Genomic DNA, 22,879 nt, shown 5'->3' with positions numbered 1-22,879 from the left:
TTGTATTTTTTGTGTATACAGATGTCCCTAGTATTTTCAGTGGTGACCAGATTGGAATGCTTGATCCTCATCAAACTCTTTTCGGACCTCATGAATCAGGACAGTGTTGGAATCTAAAAGAAGATAGCAAAGAAATAAATGAACTTACAGACCAGTTTGCACCATTCATTGGTGTGTTTGGCAGCACAAAGGAAACTTTTAAGAATGGAAACTTTCCTGGTACCTTTTTTCGTTTCCCACTTCGCCTGCAGCCTTCTCAACTGAGCAGCAATGTCTATGACAAACAGAAGGTTTTGGAGCTGTTTGAGTCCTTCAGAGCAGATGCGGATACAGTATTGCTCTTTTTGAAGAGCGTTCAAGATGTGTCACTGCATGTTAGGGAAGCTGATGGAACCGAGAAGCTAATTTTCAGAGTAACTGCTAGTGAGAACAAGGCCTTGAAACATGAAAGACCTAATTCTATCAAAATCTTAGGAACTGCAATAAGTCAGTATTGTAAGGGAGTTCCCAGCAATAGCATCACATGTGTGACATACCATGTAAATATAGTTGTAGAAGATGAAAGTGTTAAGGATGCACAGAAGACATCTTGGTTAGTATGTAATTGTGTAGGTGGTCGAGGAATGTGTACTGAACTGGATTGTTTAGCTGATGACTTGAAATTTGTTCCTACTATTGGAATAGCCATGTCTTTGTCATCTAATGAGGATGGAAAAGAAGCTGCAGCAGACTTTTCAGGAAGAGCATTTTGTTTTCTGCCTTTGCCTCCAGGTGAAGAAAGCAAAACTGGACTCCCAGTTCACGTTAGTGGTTTCTTTGGTCTCACAGACAATAGGAGAAGTATCAAGTGGCGAGAGCTGGATCAGTGGAGAGATCCAGCAGCTTTATGGAATGATCTGCTTGTAGTAAATGTAGTGCCAAAGGCATATACCACCCTTATTTTGGAAGCTATCAAGCGAATGGAGACTGAGAAAAATTCAGATTTTCCGTTGTCAGCTGAAAGAATTTATAGGTTATGGCCAGATGAGAACAAAATCAGGGTTCCCTGGAAACCAATTGTAGTACCTCTCTTTAAAGAGCTGCTCCAGAATACAGTTATTTACTCAGTGAGTAATCAGTGGATAAAAGTGGAACAGGTGTACTTTTCTGAAATGGATGAGAATTTGGAGTACACACAGGCTGTTCTCAACTACCTCCAGAATTCAGGGAAACAGATTGCCAAGGTACCAGCAAATATTGCTAGTGCAGTGCATCTTACTATTTCTACTGCTAAAGCTGTGAAAAAAGTGACTCCTGCTGTAGTACGACAAGTACTGAGGAAATGTGGGCACAGTGGACCTGCTGAAGAAAAGCTTCATCTTCTAGAGTTTGTGCTTTCTGATGGGGTCTACAGTGAGCTAATTGGATTGGAGCTTTTGCCATTGCAGAATGGAAATTTTATTCCTTTTTCCTCATCTGTGTCAGAACAGGACGTAGTTTACATAACCTCAGAAGAATTTCCCAGGTATATTTTAAATAAGATTTTAAAAAATTGAGTTCAATGGTTAAAGGAGCCCTTCAGTTTCCCTTTGTTGAACCTCGTACTGTTGGCCTTGGCCCAGTGATCCAGGCTGTCCAGATCCTTCCTCCTTTTCTGCAGACCAACATTCACACCCAGCTTGGTGTTGTCTGCAAACTTATTGAAGGTGCCCTTGATCCCCTCATCCAGGAAAACATGTAAATAATTTTCTAATTCAAGTTTTTCTATCAAAACTGTGATGGTTTGGGTGTTCCCCACCCCCCCACCCCCCACTTTAGAAATCACCCAGACTAGACTCAGCTGGCTCTGGAAATATGAATGAAGTTTTGTATTTACAGCTAGCACAATATACAGGCAGATATTTACAGTATATACAGTTATAGACAGAAATATATAAGGTAAAAGGTAATACAGAAGCACAACTCCCCTCCCAGAAACCTGAGTCCCCAGGAGGGGCTCTCAACCGCCTCTTCACTTTCCCCCTGCCCTTCTCAACCTTACCCCAATCCCAAGGAAGAATGGAGGTTTGGCCAGAGGTTAAGAAAGCAAAGTGGGTTAGCCCAAAATGGAGGGTGAGGTTAGAAAGATGCAGTTCAGCCAGCAGCCCCAGCGAGAGTGATGCCGAGAGTGTCATCAAATGTTCTTATTTCTTGTTCCCATACATCTCAGCAAGGCTGTGAGTGAAATAGACATCACCCTTGTTTTCTTTCCACAGCCTGTAATCTAGTTCTTCTCACCAAAACATTCTAGCCTGCCTCAAACTAGCACCAAACCAATAACTGCTTCTACCATCTTTGAGAAAATTAGTTGGTATAATTGCTTTCTTACTGCTTTCTGCTTCTAAATGTATGATTTTCTCATTTACAAGGAAATGCTCACTAATAGCCCTGTTTTGCATATGTAAGCAATTGCCTTGCATGTGACTTTGACCATGATGATTACTATGCTGATAATGTCTGTGCAGCAGCAGAAATAAATTAGATGTTTGCTAAAACGTGATTTTTTTTTTTTTTTTTTTTGGTGTTAATGATGTGCTAGATCACTCTTTCCTGGACTGGAAGGAAAGCTGCTTTCTGATGACCTGAAGCCAGAGATTCTAGCTGCTTTGAAGGAAGCTGCCAAAAGCCGAGGTAATGCATCTTCTTGTATCCTTATACTGTGAAATGAATTTCTAATGATTTGACACACTAGTTCTAAACCCAGGTTTAAAATCACGTCTGTTTTAAAATTGAGTTTTTGTTAAGATACTGTTAAGACTGTACTGTTTGAATTGGATATGACACAGATGAAAATTGTAACTGGACAAAAAAGGCAAGGGAAGCAGGACGAAAATTCACAGTGAAAGACTCACTATGTAGTAAAGCATGTGTTGAGGTTTCAGTGTCTCTTTCTGAAATAGTAGTCATCTGCATAAGTCTGAATTCTATTTTACATTTGTAGTATTTTTATATGCAACAGTTATGTCACAGTTTTTATGTTATGGATCATGTCTGATCACACGTTCACAGGTGATCACATTAGTGCATGTTTTTAAAACCAGATGAAACCTACTTAAATATCTAACCTCAAGCATACTGTAGTCATACAATTTCATCATTTTCTGAGTCTTAATTCCTGGTTTATGGTTGTGTCAGTGACATGCTTTTGGTCTTGATTAAAAGTCTCGGCAAAGAAGTTTGCTGCATCTCTAGATAAGACACTTCTATGTGTAACTACCTTCACAATGAAATATTTTTGCCTCTTTTCTACTTGAAGGTTTTTATTTACCTTTCCCCCCCTGTGTTTCATTATGCATTTCATTGGCAAATATTAAGTTGGAGTTGCAGTCTTCTCACATAAACACAATTTGAAACCAAGTCACGCTCCAGCTTATTTTTCAATAGTGTGAGTATGTGGTGAGCAATTCTTCAATGTCTAGAAAGCATGCTTTTCAGACAAAGATTCTTGTCTCCCTCTTTTTGAATTGCCCAATTCATCAGAATTGTTTCTTAAACTGAAGATGTTAGAACCAGACATAGAATACTTTATATCATTGTCTTGATTTGCTTTTCTTGATACATTTTATTGTAGTGTTTCTTTAGTCTTCATTCTGACATTTTTCCCCCTTGAATCCTTTATATGTTTGCTGTTTATTATTCTTCCTACTTAATTTTGAGACAAGATGATAGCCACTGTTGTAAGTAGTGATTACTTTACATTGTGTGACCAAACAGTGAATATTCTTAATCTGGCATAGAAACATAAAGAACTGTTGTTTTCTCTAGTACTAATTGTTGGGACTTCAAAAGAACAAAAATATATAGGGATCAAAACAGCCACAGTGAGATTAGATGGATGAAAGATTGTATGCATGACAGTAATGTTAGCTTTGTAAAATGTGAATTTTTCATGATGATGTCTTAAACTGACTTTTGAGACATACTGTCCTAGACAATTTCCTTCAAGTGAGTGTCACAAAACAGTCCAAAACCATGCTTAAATTAAAAAAAAGCAGAGCAAAAATTGGAAATAAAACATAGGTTTAGCAGACTATATGCTTGAACACATTTTAAGCAGCTCTTCCAGGACATTCCTTTGCTTTTAGCTTGATCTTTGAGTTACAATGAAGTCTGTCTACACTTTTTAGTTCCTGGGAATATTTTTCTTCACATTTAAGGTCTCTCTCTCTTTCTTGCTCTGGAGTTTTCTTTGAATGATGTGATGGTTTGGGAGTTACCCGCCCCCTCCCCTCTATGAAGTCACCTGGACTAGACTCAGGAAGTTAAGGAATGAAGCTTTATATTTACATCTTAGCACAATATACAAGCAGATATTAACAATATTTACAGCTATATGCAGAAAAATACAAGTTAAAAGTAATACTGAAACATAATACCCCTCCCAGAAATCAGAGTCCCCAGGAGGGGCTCCTAACCACCCTTCCACCTAATTTCCACCCCTCTACCTTATCCCAAAGTATGCCTTACATGCAAGGTGTGTTTGGAGGATTGGCATGGGGGGTTAGAAGCAGAAATATTAGTTACACAGAAGAAGCCAAGGGAGAAAAGCATAGGCACTGACTCCAATAGATGGAGAGTCTCACACTCTCTCATACTGTCTTATCTATGTTTGTGTTCTTGTTTTTATACATCTCAGCAAGCCTATGAGTGAAGTAGGCATCACTATTGTTTCATTTTCACAGCCTATAATCTAATTTTCTCTCATTAAATTATTCCAATTTGCCACAGACTAGCACAATCCACCCCTGTCTATTTCACTCAGAGTTTTGCTGAGAACTGTCTGTTTAATCTAAAACAATATTTACGATAATGAATATTACACTTTACACTTCATTCCAGCTATCTCAGATGTAGGTGATTCAAAAGCTCAGAAAACAGCGACCAGTTTGTGTCCTCACAGATGAGATGAGAACAGGGACTCCCAGGTGACATTGAGTTCGTGCTTATGTACTGTAGATTCTCTCATAGAATGTGTCTTTTGCTGCCAAACGATACTTAGAACAGAAAACTCCTGACAGCTTGTATTATACACTCTGAATTTAAACTCTCTGTGGAATACGCTGGATTTCACCATTCTCCTGCATTACCCAGTATGTGTGACCAGGACCTTCAGCAGAAACCACCCCTTTGACAGGTTTCCCTTCACCTGAAGGAGAAAATAACCAAACAATTTTCCCTAACAGATTCTTTGCACATACAGCAGGAACTTTATCACCATCCACTGTTTGTACCAAATCTAATTGTGCAGGTCCTGCTCTGTTTGTTGAACCTCTACTATTTACCAACCACGTTGCTTGTGCTAAATGTTTTTCCCAGTTTTTCAAAGTTCCACCCACCATGGCTTTTAGGGTGGTTTTCAGCAAACCATTGTAGTGCTCAATCTTCCCTGAAGCTGGTACCTAGTAGGGTATGTGGTAGATCCACTCAGTACCATGCTCTTTGGCCCAGTTTTTCACATGGTTGTTTTTGAAATGAGTACCATTGTCTGATTCGATTTTGTCTGGAGTTCCACGTCTCCACATGATTTGTCTTTCCAAACCAAGAATGGTGTTATGTGAAGTAGCATGTGGAACTGGATGGGTCTCCATCCATCTGATCCTTGCCTCTACCATTGTTAGCACATACTGCCTGCCAGAGTGAGAACGAAGTAAAGCGATGTAGTCAGTCTCCCACGCTTCACAAAGACAACCAGATCTTACTTTTTTTCCTCTCCTAAAATGTGTACTTTATTTTTCTAGTTAATATCTGCCTCTTTATTTAGTGTGTCAATATGCAACTCATATGAGATGTTTTCTAAAAATGGATTTGGTTGTGTTCTAGCCCAACAGCTTCTCTGGGGATTTTCAGGTATGGTTATTAACTGAAGATGTACTGGTTTGGATTGAAGCTTGGTATTTGTGTGAATTTGGTGATTCTAATTTCTTACAAATAAAACTTGCCAAATAGAACAGCTAAAGATAACACTGAAAAGAGTTGTAAAAGCTGTTGAGGAGGAAATGTATGTTGTTGAAGAAAACTTTGTAGCTATGTTACATGGAAATGATGAATATTGGATTATTTTTTATCCCATTCAGAAAGAAATCAAGTATTTTAAGATCCCATGTACAGATTTTAAAACAATATTTCTAAAGTTTTATGCTTAAATATTGGGATTTAAGCATAGCTTATGAGTAAATTCTTGTCTTGCTGGTCTGCTAGTGCATGTATTTCTCATTTGCTCCAAGCTGCTGTGTTTTCTGTTCCATAGAACTAACAGAATACATAGCTCTGTAGGAAAAAGCATAGCTCTGTTGAAAGGAAAAAAAATGTTTTCTGAAGAATGTCTTATTACTGATTTCCAGTGCAGCAACAACAGTAGGTAGTGTCTTTATTTGAACTGCTGCCTTTGAGGAAATAGCAGAGGTATCTAGATGAAAGGAATATCTGAAATTCAAAAAGAAATCTAGTTTCCATTTCTGACATTGTTTTTATTGTCATTGTGAATTATTTGGTTTTCTATTCTTTACTATGTTCTTGCTCCCAGACATTCTGTAGATTTTGAGTATAAGCTTGTCTTAATGATGATTAAGGCATGAGCGTTAACATGTATGTCTTTCAGTGAGAACTTTTATTAATAAGAATAAAAGCATATGCACCTATACTTAGTTTCAGCACTCCTTGCACAGCTGAATTTTCTTGGTTATCAGTTTTAGTGTACAGTCATCTGCCCTTTGAGCTTGCTCTTTGCTGTGTCTAATAAACGGTCTTTCAAATGTACTTGAATCTTCGCAGTTATAGCCAATTAATGGATTAGATTCTTATTTACCACTAGGAAAACAAGTAAAGAATCAAAAAACATAAAGGTTTGAAGATTCTAGTTTGATTGTAAATCCATAATTGCTAAGTATGCCTGAAAACTCTTGTGTCAAACTAACAAATGCAATAACATTGATTATTTTCAATTTGGTTTTACCTTTATACTAATATGGAATGTATCTGCAGTCTATTTAACACTTGTTTTTTCACAAAATAAAAGGCAGGGCACAAGTCAGATATCTTTTTTCCCTTTCTTTGCCTTCCCCTCCTTAACTAAACCCACTTTATTGTGTAACTGTACTCTGTGATTTTCATGGCTTTACTCTTTTGCTATAATTTCAGGAAGGCCTTGCACTCAGCTACAGCTTCTGAACCCAGAAAGATTTGCCCGTCTCATTAAAGAAGTTATGAATACCGTGTGGCCTGGCAGAGACATGGTGGTACAGTGGTATCCAGGTTTGGAAGACAAAAACCACCCATCAGTTTCCTGGCTTAAAATGGTCTGGAAGAACCTTTATATACATTTTTCTGATGACTTGAGTGTGTTTGATGACATGCCACTTATCCCCAAGACACTGCTGGAGGAAAACCAAGCATCAGTGGAACTGATTAGATTTAGGAATCCTTCACCTATCATTCTGGAAGACGAATCTGAGACTCAGCTCCCAGAATGTTTAGCTGATATTATTCAGAAAGTTGGTGGAGTTGTACTTAAGAAGCTGGATGTTTCTATCCAACACCCGCTTATAAAAAAATACGTCCATCCACCATTACCAAGTGCTGTTTTACAAATAATGGAAAAAATGTCCTTACAGAAACTGTGCAACCAGGTTGCATCATTCCCATCAACGCATAAAGATGCTCTTAGGGCGTTCTTAGCTAGGTTAACTGATGCAAGTGAAAAAGAAAGACAAATTATTCAGGAATTGCTAATATTCAAAAAAATCGAGAAGTCATCTAATGAAAGTGTCCCTGTTTTCACTGGACTAAAAGGTAGTAAGGTGTTACACCATACTGCTAAAATTCCTCCTGGCCTAAGGTTTTCTGTTCCAATAATTGACAGCAGTGATGAAGCTACTATTTGCTTAGCTAACCTGCTAAAAATAGAACAGCTAAAGAGCACAGATTGCTTGAAGCTTGTAATACAAGACATAAGAAGTGATTTTTATTCACACGATGAAACAACAGAGATAATGCAATGGGTTCTTGAAAATCTGACTTTTCTGAAAAACGAGAATACAGAAGTGATAGACTGGCTGACATCGCTGAAGTTTATTAAGATTTCACAGGAAAAGACAGTGTCAGCAAATGAACTCTTTGATCCTGAGGTAGAACTTCTGCAAAATCTATTTTATGCTGAGGAGGAAATTTGTTTTCCTCCTGTTATTTTTACATCTTCAGATATTCTTCATTCCCTGAGACACATAGGTTTAAAAAATGAGGCAAATCTTGAGGAGAGCGATATTATGAGGGTAGCAAATAAAATTGAAAGTTTGCATACTGACTCTAACTCCAATCATGATTTACTGTTAAAAAAAGCTAGAACTCTCTTGATGATTTTGAACAAAAATCTTGCACTGCTTCATTCATCTGAAACAAAAGCTGCGTTGAAAAAAATAAAATGGATTCCTGTGTGTAAGGAAAGGCCCCCAAATTACCCAGGATCCTTGGTTTGGAAAGGAGATTATTGTAATCTGTGCTCACCACCAGAAATGTGTGATATATCTCATGCAATTTTAGTTGGTTCCTCAGTTCCTCTTGTGGAAAACGTGCAATTGGATACAGAAAAGGCACTCGGCATTCCAACCAAGCCCAGCATAAAAGCAGTCTTAAAACATTTCAAAGTAGTGGTTGATTGGCACAGTTCTAAAACCTTCAGTGATGAGGACTATTATCAATTTCAACATATCTTGCTTGAGATTTATGGATTTATGCATGATCATTTAGAAGAAGGCAAAGAAGCTTTTAAAGCCCTGAAATTTCCCTGGGTTTGGACGGGTAAAACATTTTGTTCCCTCACACAAGCAGTAATAAAGTCAGTACCTGATCTTGATCTCCAACCTTATCTACATTATGTGCCAAAAACTATGGCAAAGTTTCACCAGTTGTTTAAATGCTGTGGTTCAATTGAGCAGTTAACACCAGACCATGTTTCTATGGTCATTCAGAAAATCTATCTAAAGAGTGAGCAGCCTCTCTCAGAACAGGAAAGCAAGCAAAATCTTCACATCATGTTGAGCATCATAAGATGGCTGTACAGCAATCAGATTCCTGCGAGTCTGCATACACCCATGCCACTATACAGTGGCAAACTTCCTTATAAACTTGCAATGAAGCCAATTCATGAGTGCTGTTATTGTGATATCAAAGTTGATGACTTAAACGATTTGCTTGAAGATTCTGTTGAGCCAATAATTCTGGTTCATGAAGACATACCAATGAAAACTGCCGAGTGGTTAAATGTCCCATGCCTTAGTACAAGACTGATTAATCCAGAAAATATGGGATTTGAGCAGTCTGGGCAAAGAGAGCCTCTGACTGTAAGAATTAAAAACATTTTGGAAGAATACCCTTCCATTTCAGATATCTTTAAAGAGCTTCTTCAAAATGCTGACGATGCTAATGCAACAGAATGTAATTTCTTGATTGACATGAGAAGAAATATGGATATAAGAGAGAATCTTCTGGATCCAGGAATGGCAGCATGTCATGGTCCAGCTTTGTGGTCATTCAATAATTCTGAATTTTCAGACTCTGACTTCTTAAATATAACTCGATTAGGAGAGTCTCTAAAAAGGAGTGAAGTTGACAAAGTAGGCAAATTTGGACTGGGATTCAATTCTGTTTATCATATCACTGATGTTCCTATTATTCTGAGCCGGGAATTCATGATTATGTTTGATCCAAATGTTAACCATATCAGTAAGCATATTAGAGATAAATCTAACCCTGGGATAAAAATCAACTGGAGTAAACAACAGAAGAGGCTGCGAAAATTTCCCAACCAGTTTAAGCCATTTATAGGAGTTTTTGGTTGCCAGCTACCGCTGGCTCTAGAATCTCCCTACAGCTACAAAGGAACACTTTTCCGACTGTCATTTAGAACTCAGCAGGAAGCTAAAGTGAGTGAAGTCAGCAGTGCTTCTTACAATACAGCAGACATTTACTCTCTTGTGGATGAATTCAGTATTTGTGGTAATAGACTGATAATATTTGCTCAGAGTGTAAATTCAATGGTTTTGAAATACTTGAAAATAGAGGCAGATGATCCTGGGATGGCACAAGATGTTGTCACTATCAAAAAAAATCTGTGTTCTTCCAAAGCCTTGACTGCACCAAACGTAAGTGTCTTAAAGGAAGCAGCTAAACTCATGAAGGTCTGTAGTAGCAGTAACAAAAAGCTTCCCACTGAAACACCGAAGTCTTCATGTATCTTGCAGATAGTAGTAGAAGAATTTCACCATGTATTTAGACGGATTGCTGATTTACAGTCTCCACTTTTCAGAGGCACGGAAGATGATCCAGCTTCTTTCTTCGAAATGGCTAAATCGGGACAGACAAAAAGATCAGGTGATGAATTGCCACAGAAAACAGTAGATTCAACAACGTGGCTTATATGTTCTTGCATGGACACTGGAGATGCTTTAAAATTTTCGTTACATGAAAGTGGACGAAGACTAGGTCTTGTTCCCTGTGGTGGAGTAGGAGTGTTGCTGTCCGAAACCCAGGGTCAAAAATGGATTGTGAAACCCAATTGCAACACCATAGGTGAAGTATTCTGCTATTTACCTCTACGAATAAAAACAGGCTTACCTCTTCATATAAATGGCTGTTTTGCAGTTACTTCAAATCGAAAAGAGATATGGAAAACAGACACTAAAGGAAGATGGAATTCAGTGTTCATGAGGCATGTCATTGTAAAAGCCTACATAGAAGCACTTTGTGTCCTACGTGACATGGCAATCAATGGTGAGCTAGTTGACTACAGTTACTGTGCAGTGTGGCCAGATCCTGATTCAGTTCATGATGACTTTTCTGTTATTTGTCAAGGGTTTTATGAAGATATAGCTCATATGAAAGGCAAAGAAGGGATCAAAGTGTTTTCTGATGGTTTCTCCTGGGTTTCCATGAAGAATGTAAGGTTTTTAGATGACTCTATATTGAAAAGATCAGATGTCGGGCCAGCAGCCTTTAAGATCTTTCTGAAGTACCTTAAAAAAACTGGTTCCAAAAATCTCTGTGCTGTAGATCTCCCATCCTGGGTAAAGACAGGATTTGAAGAAGCAGGATGCAAGTACATCTTAATGGAGAACACTTTCTCTGAGAAACAATTCTTTTCTGAAGTTTTTTTCCCTAATGTTCAGGAGATTGATACAGAGCTGCGTGATCCTTTGATGCATTATGTTCTCAATGAAAAACTGGAGGAGTTCTCAGGAATTCTTCGTGTTACTCCATGTATTCCCTGTTCATTGGATGGGCATCCATTAGTTACACCATCAAGACTGATCCATCCTGAAGGAAGAGTTGCAAAGTTGTATGATGCTGAAGATGGACGATTTCCTTACGGCACCACTCAGGATTACCTTAACCCAGTTATTTTGGTTAAACTTGTTCAGCTGGGAATGGCTAAAGACGACATTTTATGGGAGGATCTGATAGAACGTGTAGAGTCAGTAGCAGAAATTAATAAGGTCGATCATGCTGCAGCTTGCCTCAGAAGCAGTATTATATTGAGCCTTATTGATGAAAAACTGAAATCTAGGGACCCTAGAGCTAAAGAATTTGCAGCAAAATGTCAAACTATCCCTTTCCTTCCTTTCCTTAGCAAACCAGCAGGCTTCTCACTGCACTGGAAAGGCAGTGATTTTCAGCCCGAAGCACTGTTTTCAGCAGCTGATCTTTTCACTGCTGATCATCAAGATATAGTTTGCCTAATACAACCAATTCTTAATGAAAATTCCCACTCGTTTAAAGGTTGTGGTTCTTTGTCATTAGCTGTCAAAGAATTCTTGGGTTTACTGAAGAAACCAGATGTTAATTTGGTCATAAATCAGTTAGAGGAAGTTGCAAAGTCATTTGATGGAATCACATTATATCAAGAAAATATCACTAATGCTTGTTACAAATATCTGCATGAGGCAATGTTACAGAATGAGTCAACAAAAGGTATGATAATTGAACAGCTGACAAGCTCTAGTTTTATTCTGGTTGAGAATGTGTATGTTGATCCAACTAAAGTGTCTTTTCATTTGAATTTTGAAGCAGCTCCCTATCTCTACCAGCTGCCTAATAAATATAAAAACAGTTTTCGTGAACTGTTTGAAAGTGTGGGTGTGAGACAGGCTTTTACAGTTGAGGACTTTGCGGTAGTTCTGGAATTAATAAATCAGGAAAGAGGGAGCAAGCAACTAACAGAGGACAACTTTCAGCTTTGCAGGAGAATAATTAGCGAAGGAATATGGGGCCTTATTAGAGAGAAGAAGCAGGAATTTTGTGAGAAAAAGTATGGTGAGATTTTGTTACCTGATACTCATCTTGCACTTCTGCCTGCAAAATCTTTGTGTTACAATGACTGTCCATGGATTAAAGTCAAAGACACAACTGTTAAATACTGTCATGGTGACATTCCAAGAGAAGTTGCAGTAAAGCTTGGAGCAATACCAAAACGCCATAAAGCTTTAGAAAGATATGCTTCCAATATCTGTTTTACTACCCTTGGAACAGAATTTGGCCAGAAAGAAAAATTGACAAGCAGAATTAAAAGCATTCTTAATGCCTATCCATCAGAAAAAGAAATGCTGAAAGAGCTCCTTCAGAATGCAGATGATGCAAAAGCGACAGAGATCTGTTTTGTGTTCGATCCTAGACAGCATCCAGCCGATAGAATATTTGATGAAAAATGGGCACCACTTCAAGGACCAGCACTCTGTGTTTACAATAATCAGCCTTTTACAGAAGATGATATTCGAGGAATTCAGAACCTTGGGAAAGGTACAAAAGTTGGAAATCCCTGTAAAACTGGACAATATGGTATAGGCTTCAATTCTGTTTATCATATTACTGATTGCCCTTCTTTCATATCTGGCAATGATATACTTTGTATTTTTGATCCTCATGCTAGATATGCACCAGGTGCAACCTCAACAAGTCCTGGCCGCATGTTTAGAGATTTAGATGCAGATTTCAGAACACAGTTCTCAGATGTGCTGGACCTCTACTTAGGAGATCACTTTAAACTGGATAACTGCACAATGTTTAGGTTTCCTCTTCGAAATGGAGAAATGGCAAAAGTGTCAGAAATTTCCACAGTTCCATGCTCAGATAGAATGGTCCAAAACCTTTTAGATAAGCTGCGTACAGATGGAGCAGAACTCTTAATGTTTTTGAACCATATGGAAAAAATTTCTATTTGTGAAATAGAAAAAACAACAGGGGCACTGAACGTGTTGTATTCTGTACAGGGCAAAATCACTGATGGAGACAGGCTGAAACGAAAGCAATTCCACGCATCTGTCATTGACAGTGTAACTAAAAAAAAGCAGCTAAGTGAAATCCCTGTGCAACAGATTACCTACACCATGGATACTGAGGACTCTGAAGGAAATCTTACAACCTGGTTAATTTGTAACAGATCAGGCTTTTCTGCCATGGAAAAGGTATCCAAAAGTGTGGTTTCAGCCCACAAGAATGAGGACATTACTCTTTTCCCACGTGGTGGGGTAGCAGCTTGCATTACTCACAATTACAAAAAACCCCACAGGGCATTCTGTTTCTTGCCATTATCGTTAGAAACTGGATTACCTTTTCATGTGAATGGACACTTTGCTCTGGATTCTGCAAGAAGAAATCTGTGGCGTGATGATAATGGTGTTGGAGTAAGAAGTGACTGGAACAGTAGCCTAATGACTGCGCTGATAGCACCAGCTTACGTTGAACTGTTGATTCAGCTGAAGAAACGGTATTTTCCAGGCACTGATCCTACAGTATCAGTGCTGCAAAACACACCTATTCATGTTGTAAAAGACACTTTAAAAAAGTTTTTATCCTTTTTTCCAGTTAATAGACTTGATATTCAGCCAGACTGGTATTGTTTAGTGAAAGCAGTTTACACTTGCATTTATGAAGATCTGAAGCGCCTTTTACCTGTTATGCGAGCTCCAAATGTTGATGGTTCTGATTTGCATTCTGCTGTTATCATCACATGGGTTAACATGTCTACTGCCAACAAAGGCAGGCCATTCTTTGACAATTTACTACAAGATGAATTGCAGCATCTCAAAAATACAGAATACAACATCACAACGCGGAAGACAGTGGCTGAAAATGTGTACAGACTCAAGTATTTACTCTTAGAAATTGGATTCAATTTGGTGTATAACTGTGATGAAACCGCAAATCTTTACCACTGTTTGGTAGATGCAGATATTCCTGTCACCTATGTGACACCTGCTGATGTCCGGTCATTTTTGATGATGTTTTCTTTTCCAGACTCCAATTGCCACATTGGGAAGTTGCCCTGTCGTCTTCAGCAGACAAATTTGAAACTCTTCCATAGTCTCAAACTTCTGGTTGACTACTGTTTTAAAGATGCAGAAGAAAATGAAATCCAAATCGAAGGCTTGCCACTCCTCATTACTCTTGACAATGTTTTGCAAATTTTTGATTCAAAGCGACCAAAGTTCTTAACAACATACCATGAACTAATTCCATCTCGCAAGGATCTCTTCATGAACACATTGTATTTGAGGTACAACAATATTTTATTTAGCAGCGAAGTAGCTAAAGTCTTTGATATCAGAAGTTTTGCTGAATTGTTGTCATCTGTGTTGCCTAGAGAATATAAAACTAGAAATTGCATGAAATGGAAGGAAAACTTTGCAAGTGAATCTTGGCTTAAAAATGCCTGGCATTTTATTACTGAGTCTATAAATATCAAGGAAGAGCAAGAAGATACACAAGCAAAATTTGATGATGTTGTTGAAACTTTGAAGGACTGGACCTTGCTCCCAGGTGTAAGGTTTACTGTCTCAGCTAATCAGCTTGTTGTGCCGGAGTGTGATGTTTTGCTGCCCCTGAGCATTATGCACATAGCTGTTTTTCCAAATGCTCAGAGTGATAAGGTTTTTCATGCTCTGATGAAAACAGGCTGCATTCAGCTGGCATTGAACAAAATTTGCTCCAAAGACAGTGCTTTAGTGCCTTTGTTGTCAGGATGTACAGCAAATATAGATAATCCTTCAAGCATTCTGAAAGCCATACAATATATGGTGCAGACATCAACTTTTAGGACTGAAAAGCTAGCAGAAAGTGACTTTGAGGCTCTCTTAATGTACTTCAATTGCAATTTATGTCATTTGACATCTCAGGATGACATTAAAACTTTGAAGTCTCTTCCGTGCTACAAATCAATCAGTGGCCGGTACATCAGCATTTCAAAATACGGCACATGTTACGTCCTCACAAAAAGCATCCCATCAGTAGAAGTAGACAGATGGACACAGTCAACCTCATCGGCTTTTCTTGAGGAGAAGGTTCACTTGAAAGATTTGTATACTGTACTTGGCTGTGTCTCTGTGGACGATCTTGAAGTGTACTTGAAACATCTTTTGCCAAAAATTGAAAGTCTGTCTTATGATGCAAAATTGGAACATTTGATCTACTTAAAGAATAGGCTAACTGGCATTGAAGAAACTTCAGAAATCAAAGAACAGCTGTTTGAAAAGCTTGAGAGCATTTTGATCATTCATGATGCAAGCAATAGACTAAAACCTGCAAAATATTTCTATGACAGGACTGTGAAAGTCTTTGAAGTTATGCTTCATGAAAAGTTCTTTATACCTCAAGATTTTTTTAAGAAACTAGAGCAACTTACAAAACCAAAAAATCAAGCCACATTCCTCCCATCATGGGTAACTTTCCTTCGACATATTGGATTGAAATTCATCATTTCACAGCAACAGTTACTACAGTTTGCTAAGGAGATCAGCATGCGAGCAAATACAGAAAACTGGTCCAAAGAAACACTGCAGAATACTGTTGATGTCCTCCTTCATCACATATTTCAAGAAAGAACTGACCTTTTATCAGGAAATTTTCTGAAAGAATTGTCCTTAATTCCTTTTCTCTGCCCTGAGCGAGCTCCAGCAGAATTTGTGAGATTTCATCCTCAGTATCAAGAAGTTAATGGGACACTTCCTCTTATACGATTTAATGGGGCACAGGTGAACCCTAAATTCAAACAGACTGATGTGTTGCAGTTGCTGTGGACTTCATGTCCCATTCTTCCAGAGAAAGCAACACCTTTAAGCATCAAAGAGCAAGAGGGAAGTAGTCTTGGTGCACAAGAACAACTTGAGCAGGTTTTAACTATGCTGAATGTTAATTTGGACCCTCCCCTGGACAAAGTTATCAATAACTGCAGAAACATATGCAATATAACAACTTTGGATGATGACATGGTGAAAACTAGGGCCAAGGTTCTAAGAAGCATTTATGAATTTCTTAGTACAGAGAAGAGGGAATTCCGATTTCAGCTGCGAGGAGTGTCTTTTATAATGGTGGAAGAAGGTTGGAAGCTCCTTAGACCTGAAGAAGTGGTAATAAACCTTGAGTATGAATCTGATTTTAAACCTTACCTTTACAAACTTCCTTTAGAGCTTGGTACTTTCCATCAGTTGTTTAAACATTTGGGTACTGAGGATGTAATTTCAACAAAGCAGTATGTTGAAGTTCTGGGTCGCATATTCAAGAGCTCGGAAGGAAAGCAATTGGATCCTAATGAAATGCGCACAGTTAAAAGAGTAGTGTCTGGCCTGTTCAAAAGTCTTCAAAATGATTCTGTCAAGGTTAGGAATGACCTGGAGAATATGAGGGATTTTGCCCTTTACCTTCCCAGTCAAGATGGTAGGTTAGTGAAGTCTAGTATCTTAGTGTTTGATGATGCACCCCACTACAAAAGCAGAATCCAAGGTAACATTGGTGTGCAAATGCTTGTTGATCTTAGCCAGTGCTACTTAGGCAAGGATCATGGTTTTCACACTAAATTGATAATGTTATTCCCTCAGAAACTGAGGCCTCGCTTACTTAGCAGTATTCTTGAAGAACAGCTGGATGAAGAGTCCCCCAGAGTTTGCCAGTTTGGAGCATTATGTTCTTTGCAGGGAAGGTTGCAGTTACTGTTGTCCTCAGAACAATTCATCACAGGACTCATTAGGATTATGAAGCATGAAAATGACAATGCCTTTCTAGCTAATGAAGAAAAAGCAGTAAGGCTTTGTAAAGCTTTGCGAGAAGGCTTGAAAGTTTCCTGTTTTGAGAAGTTGCAAACAACATTAAGAGTTAAAGGTTTTGCTCCTATTCCCCACAGCAAAAGTGAAACATTTGCTTTCCTGAAGAGATATGGAAATGCAGTAATACTGCTTTACATACAGCACTCTGACAGCAAAGACATAAATTTCCTCTTAGCTTTAGCAATGACCTTGAAATCTGCAACTGACAACCTGATTTCTGATACCTCCTATTTAATTGCCATGCTGGGTTGTAATGATATTTACAGGATTGGTGAGAAGCTTGACAGTTTAGGAGTGAAGTATGACTCTTCTGAGCCATCAAAACTTGAACTACCAACACCTGGCACTCCTATACCTGCTGAAATTCACTATACACTTCTTATGGATCCAATGAATGTATTTTATCCTGGTGAATATGTTGGCTACCTTGTTGATGCTGAAGGAGGTGATATATATGGGTCGTATCAACCAACTTACACCTATGCAATCATTGTACAAGAAGTAGAAAGAGAAGATGGTGAAAGTCACAGTTTTCTAGGGAAGATTTACCAGATTGATATTGGATATAGTGAATACAAAATAGTGAGCTCTCTTGACTTGTACAAATTTTCAAGACCAGAGGAAAGTTCTCAAAGCAGGGATAGTGCACCTTCTACCCCAACCAGTCCTACTGAATTTCCAGCACATGGACCAAGGGCAATTCCACCTCTCTTCATTGGTAGAGAGAGCCACAAGACAATGTCCTCAAAACATCACTCTCCAAAAAAGATAAAATCAAACTCATTGCCAGAAATATTAAGAGAAGTGACATCTGTGATTGAGCAGGCATGGAAGCTTCCAGAATCTGAAAGAAAAAAGATAATTAGGAGGCTGTATCTTAAATGGCACCCAGATAAAAATGCAGAGAATCTTGATATAGCTAATGAAGTTTTCAAACATTTGCAGAATGAGATTAACAGGCTGGAAAAACAGGCCTTTATGGATCAAAATATGGACAGGGCCTCAAGAAGACCATTTTCATCCTCTGCTTCTCGATTTCAGTCAGATAAGTTTTCATTTCAAAGATTTTATACTTCATGGAATCAAGAAGCAACAAGCCACAAATCCGAAAGGCAACAGTATAAAGAAAAGTGTCCATCTTCCACTGGGCCATCTCACTCACAACGCTTTTTTGTCCCACCTACGTTCAGGTCTGTTGGCAATCCTGTAGAGGCACGTCGATGGCTTAGGCAAGCCCGAGCCAACTTTTCAGCTGCAAGAAATGACCTTCATAAAAATGCCAATGAATGGGTGTGCTTTAAGTGCTACCTTTCTACTAAACTAGCCTTGATTGCAGCTGACTATGCTGTGAAGGGCAAATCAGACAAAGATGTAAAACCAGCAGCTCTGGCACAAAAAATAGAGGAATATAGTCAGCAACTTGAAGGACTTACAAATGATGTTCAGACATTGGAAGCTTATGGAGTAGATAGCTTAAAAACTAGGTACCCTGATTTACTTCCTTTCCCACAGATTCCCAATGATAGATTTACTTCAGAAGTTGCTATGAGAGTGATGGAATGTACTGCTTGTATCATCATAAAACTTGAAAACTTCATACAACAAAAACTGTAAGTGACTTGAAGAGGTTAGGGATCTCTTTTGTTGAGAGCTTAGGGATTTCATGTGATGGAATACAAATGCAGTTGTGCAGATTACTGAACATCCAAGAGGTTACACAATGCCGAGCAGTTTAAAAGTGTAGTGCACAAAGAAGGTGGATGGTACTGAAGTGCTTACAACTGAAATGTATTTAAATGGGATTTTTTTTTTTAAAAAAACTGAGCCTGCTGTACAAGCAAACTGTAAAACATGAGTATTTTTAAACATTTGCAAGGAAACTGAGCTGCAAAAGTTAGCTGTATGTACACCGTGGTGATCAGTTGGCATATTACTGAACTGCACTTTATGTAACCAAAGCTTAGCTTTCTGTTAGATGAGGCTTGTATTATATTAGACTTTATTTCATTAATATAATGTTTCCAAAACTGTAATGTCAGTTTTCACTTCTTAAGACTGGACACCCAATGAAATGGGAGATGGGATGGAAATTAAAGTAATTCTGGAGGTATTGCTCCAAAGCTTTCCTGTATTCTCTTGTGTTCCATGGACGTTTGTGTCACTCACGGCAATACTCTTATCAGCTGGATCTGATTGTAAATCTACTGCAGCGTCCTGTTGTGAACATACAAAGGGTAGTTTAGTACCTGTCAACTGTTATCTTAATTTTAAAACTGAATAATGATACTTGATTCAATATGCAACTTCATGTTATGCATTGATTGCATTTACTGTATTATAAAATAACTATTTAATTTTTTTCTAGAGCCTGTCATCTTTTGTTTAATGAAAAATGCATGTGGATGATAAAAAATTGGTGAACATCATTTTATGGTGTTTTATGATTTCTTCTTTTTTTGAGCACCAAAACTCAATTTTCAGATGTCTCAGTGCTTGAGGATTTTTTTAGCTCTGTGTGTGCCTTTGTGTGTGTGTACATATATATATATATTTTTCCACAAACACTGAAAGTAGTACCATTCAGTAAACCATTTCTGGTGTACACTGAGCACTGGTTTTTTTTTGTTACACGTTCAAAGGTGCTGCAATGTAATGCTCTTTTAATTTGGTTGTTCACTACAGCCCTAGGGAAGTCTGATTTCTTAGTTCACGCTCTTTCTTTTGTAGTTTGTAATACTTTTGGTAAAGTCATGCAATATGTTTAATGTTAGCTATTTGTAAAAAAAAAAAAAAGTAAAAAATAAAAAATATGGAAGAATAATGCTTAATGGAAAGATTCTTCATTGCTGGATCAGCCACATTTAACATAAATGTTAAGCATTTTCCAGTGACACACTATTACAGGTGTTTACTTGACAGCACAGTGAAACTGTAATTTTAAACTTACAGAACACAAAGGAAAATAGACAAAAGTGAGTGTTCAGAGCTGACACAAGTGCAATAGTCATATAAAAAAAGTCGTGTTGAAGGCTTCTTCAGTTTTGTGGAAATTCTAAAGGGCTTGTTCTTTTCCAAATTGTAGTGGGAAAAAATGTGATGTTTGGGAAACGATATGCTTCTCATTGTGAAGCCCTATTATGATTTCTGCTAGTAAGTGCCATAGTTTTAATAAAGGAAGATGCAAATGTATATTTCAGTTTGGTATGTTTTGGTTTTGTAAAGTAACTAAACTTAGCTATTCTTTCAGGCTTCCTTTTATATAGGTAAATTCACAATCTCTTTTCAATTTATTCTAAATAATTGTACAAATACTAACATAAAAAGGAGTTATTTTTTTTCTTGCAATGACAAATGTTTGCAGTTTTCTCAAAGAAATTGTACATTTTGCCTTTTTTTTTCTTTCAATAAATAGCATGTAAGTAAAACACAAATCCTGGTGTGCCACGAAATATATCAGTTCAGTTAATTCTCTGCTTTTTAAAATAGATTCCTTTGTGATCTTATTTTGTTCATTAAGTCAGATGAATAGTAAGCAAAACACTGAAAAAGGAGATAGTTAAATGGAGATAAAACAAGGTAGCATGGAAACATGCAAACAGGAGCAACATTGTTCTGGTTTTAGGTGAGACCTTGAGGATAGAAATCTTCTCAGCACATAGCTATTTTTTAAGCATCTTGCGTTGCCTTACCAATAATATTATGAAGCATATCTGCCCCAGCTGTGCAGAGCTACTAAATTATTTTGCTGTATTTTTATTTTATTCTGCATGTTTTGTTGAGTGCTGACACTGTGAGAAAGAAAATCATAGAATCAGTCAGGGTTGGAGGGGACCACAAAGATCATCTAGTTCTAACTCCCCTGCCATGGGCAGGAGCACTCTACCCTCGATCAGGCTGGCCAGAGCCTCATCCAGCCTGGGCTTAAACACCTCCAGGGATGGGACCTCAACCACCTCCCTGGGCAACCTATTCCAGGCTCTCACCACTCTCACATCCAGTCTGGGAGACTTGGCCATCCAGAATACTGTATTTGTTCCTAATTTGGGTATGGAAGCTCAGTACAGTTATTCAGAGCCAGTGGAAGTAAATATTAGTGTGTGGGTTCCACAAAACACATTTTACAAGTAATTCATATAACACAAGTTCATATGGAAGCAAATATTTTCAGCCTAATTATCTTCCACAGGTTCAAATACTGTGTCTCATAAGAGCAGGTTCAGTAGTCTTGCTTCTCAGGGTTATAATTGTGAGGTTGAGCAGACATCAGAGGTACAGGAAACTGATTCAATTGTACATTTGTAGTTTAAGGAATTATGGTTGTAACAAGCCTTGGCAGGTTTGTTACTAATCTTGTGGAAGCTGTGAGAGTTTTCTTAAGCAATGACATAAGCACCTGTTCTAAAAAAAGGAAATCATTGCCATTGTAATATCAAGAAGAAAAAGACTTCTTTTTTTTACATATATACCTTTTGTGTAGCCAGCTACTGAAAGAAAAGGCAACGATTTGTTGCATAAAGAAATGCAGTTCTGCAATATTAGTACTCAAATCACCATAAAGGTACTATGCTGATTTGAAAACTAAGAACTATTAGCATAAGCATTGAATCCATTTGATACTTGGGTTGCCTTCAATGAGGTTTCAATAAAATCTGTTGTAATTGCTCTAATCAAAGTAAAGGAGAGTAGTACCAATTTGGAGATTCCATAGAATCATAGAATCAACCAGATTGGAAGAGACCTCCAAGATCATCCAGTCCAACCTAGCACCCAGCCCTAGCCAGTCAACTAGACCATGGCACTAAGTGCCTCATCCAGTCTCTTCTTGAAGACCTCCAGGGACGGTGCCTCCACCACCTCCCTGGGCAGCCCATTCCAATGCCAATCACTCTCTGGGAAGAACTTCCTCTTAACATCCAGCCTATACATTCCCCAGCACAACTTGAGACTGTGTCCCTTTGTTCTGTTGCTGGTTGCCTGGGAGAAGAGGCCACCCCCCACCTGGCTACAATGTCCTTTCAGGTAGTTGTGGACAGCAATGAGGTCACCCCTAAGCCTCCTCTTCTCCAGGCTAAACAACCCCAGCTCCCTCAGCCTCTCCTCATAGGGTTTGTTTCCTACTGCTGGACCTGAACACTGTGAGGGTGACTGAATTGGTATGGTGCAACACAGCTGGAAAGAATAGTTCAAAAATAATGAGTTTGACAGCCACAGTAGTTGTTTTCATTTGGAGCAGGCACGCTCATTTTTGCCACATGGAGGTGCTGGCTGGTTTTTAATCAGAGCCTCCTGCCTTCTTTGGTTTGCTTTCTGATGATTGTTTCAGTAGTACTGGCAGAATCTTTTGCTTACTGTCTGTGGTAGTTTGAAGGGTCCCAGCTTCCCTTAAGACAGTCGTGGAGATGAAGTCCCGTCCCAGGGGATGGACCTGGTCATCCCAGGATATTGTAATGTTGTTGTCAGAATTATTCCACTTTCTGGTATCACAGCTTACAAGGCAGTGCGTGGCTGATATCTTCTTCTCCCTGCCTTCACTTCTCTGGGCAGAGTGCTCATCCCTTCTTACCTCATGGTTTGCATGGGAGGTGGCTTCTGGCTAGCAGGGAATTGTGAGCTGTGTCATGCAGCCTGCTGAGGCCTTGTAGTCCTAAGCTGGAGAGAGCAGTCTGGGCCTACCTTCAGGCCCACTGTGAGGGTGGAAAGGGTGGCAGATTCTAGAAGGCCTGTTTAGACCTCTCCAATTTTAGTCCAATAGACTTGGCCTAGTTTGTGAATGTCCT

The 22,879-nt window shown here is 38.5% G+C and overlaps 1 protein-coding gene across 2 annotated transcripts in view; it reads left to right on the top strand.

Moving 5' to 3' along the window:
• SACS (sacsin molecular chaperone) overlaps positions 1-20,291 on the top strand; it is a 68,316-nt gene extending 48,025 nt beyond the window's left edge. For both annotated transcript variants that reach the window (XM_064171903.1, XM_064171911.1), the window contains exons 7-9: positions 22-1,504; positions 2,558-2,649; positions 7,156-20,291. In XM_064171903.1, the coding sequence (XP_064027973.1) occupies positions 22-1,504; positions 2,558-2,649; positions 7,156-18,716 (13,136 nt within the window). In that variant the 3' untranslated portion in view covers positions 18,717-20,291. The remainder of the gene's footprint in view (positions 1-21; positions 1,505-2,557; positions 2,650-7,155) is intronic.
• Positions 20,292-22,879: the final 2,588 nt, after the last annotated feature.

This window comes from Pogoniulus pusillus, chromosome 3 (assembly GCF_015220805.1).
Source record: "Pogoniulus pusillus isolate bPogPus1 chromosome 3, bPogPus1.pri, whole genome shotgun sequence".
Taxonomy (NCBI): domain Eukaryota; kingdom Metazoa; phylum Chordata; class Aves; order Piciformes; family Lybiidae; genus Pogoniulus; species Pogoniulus pusillus.
This window is presented reverse-complemented; position numbering and strand designations above follow the sequence as displayed.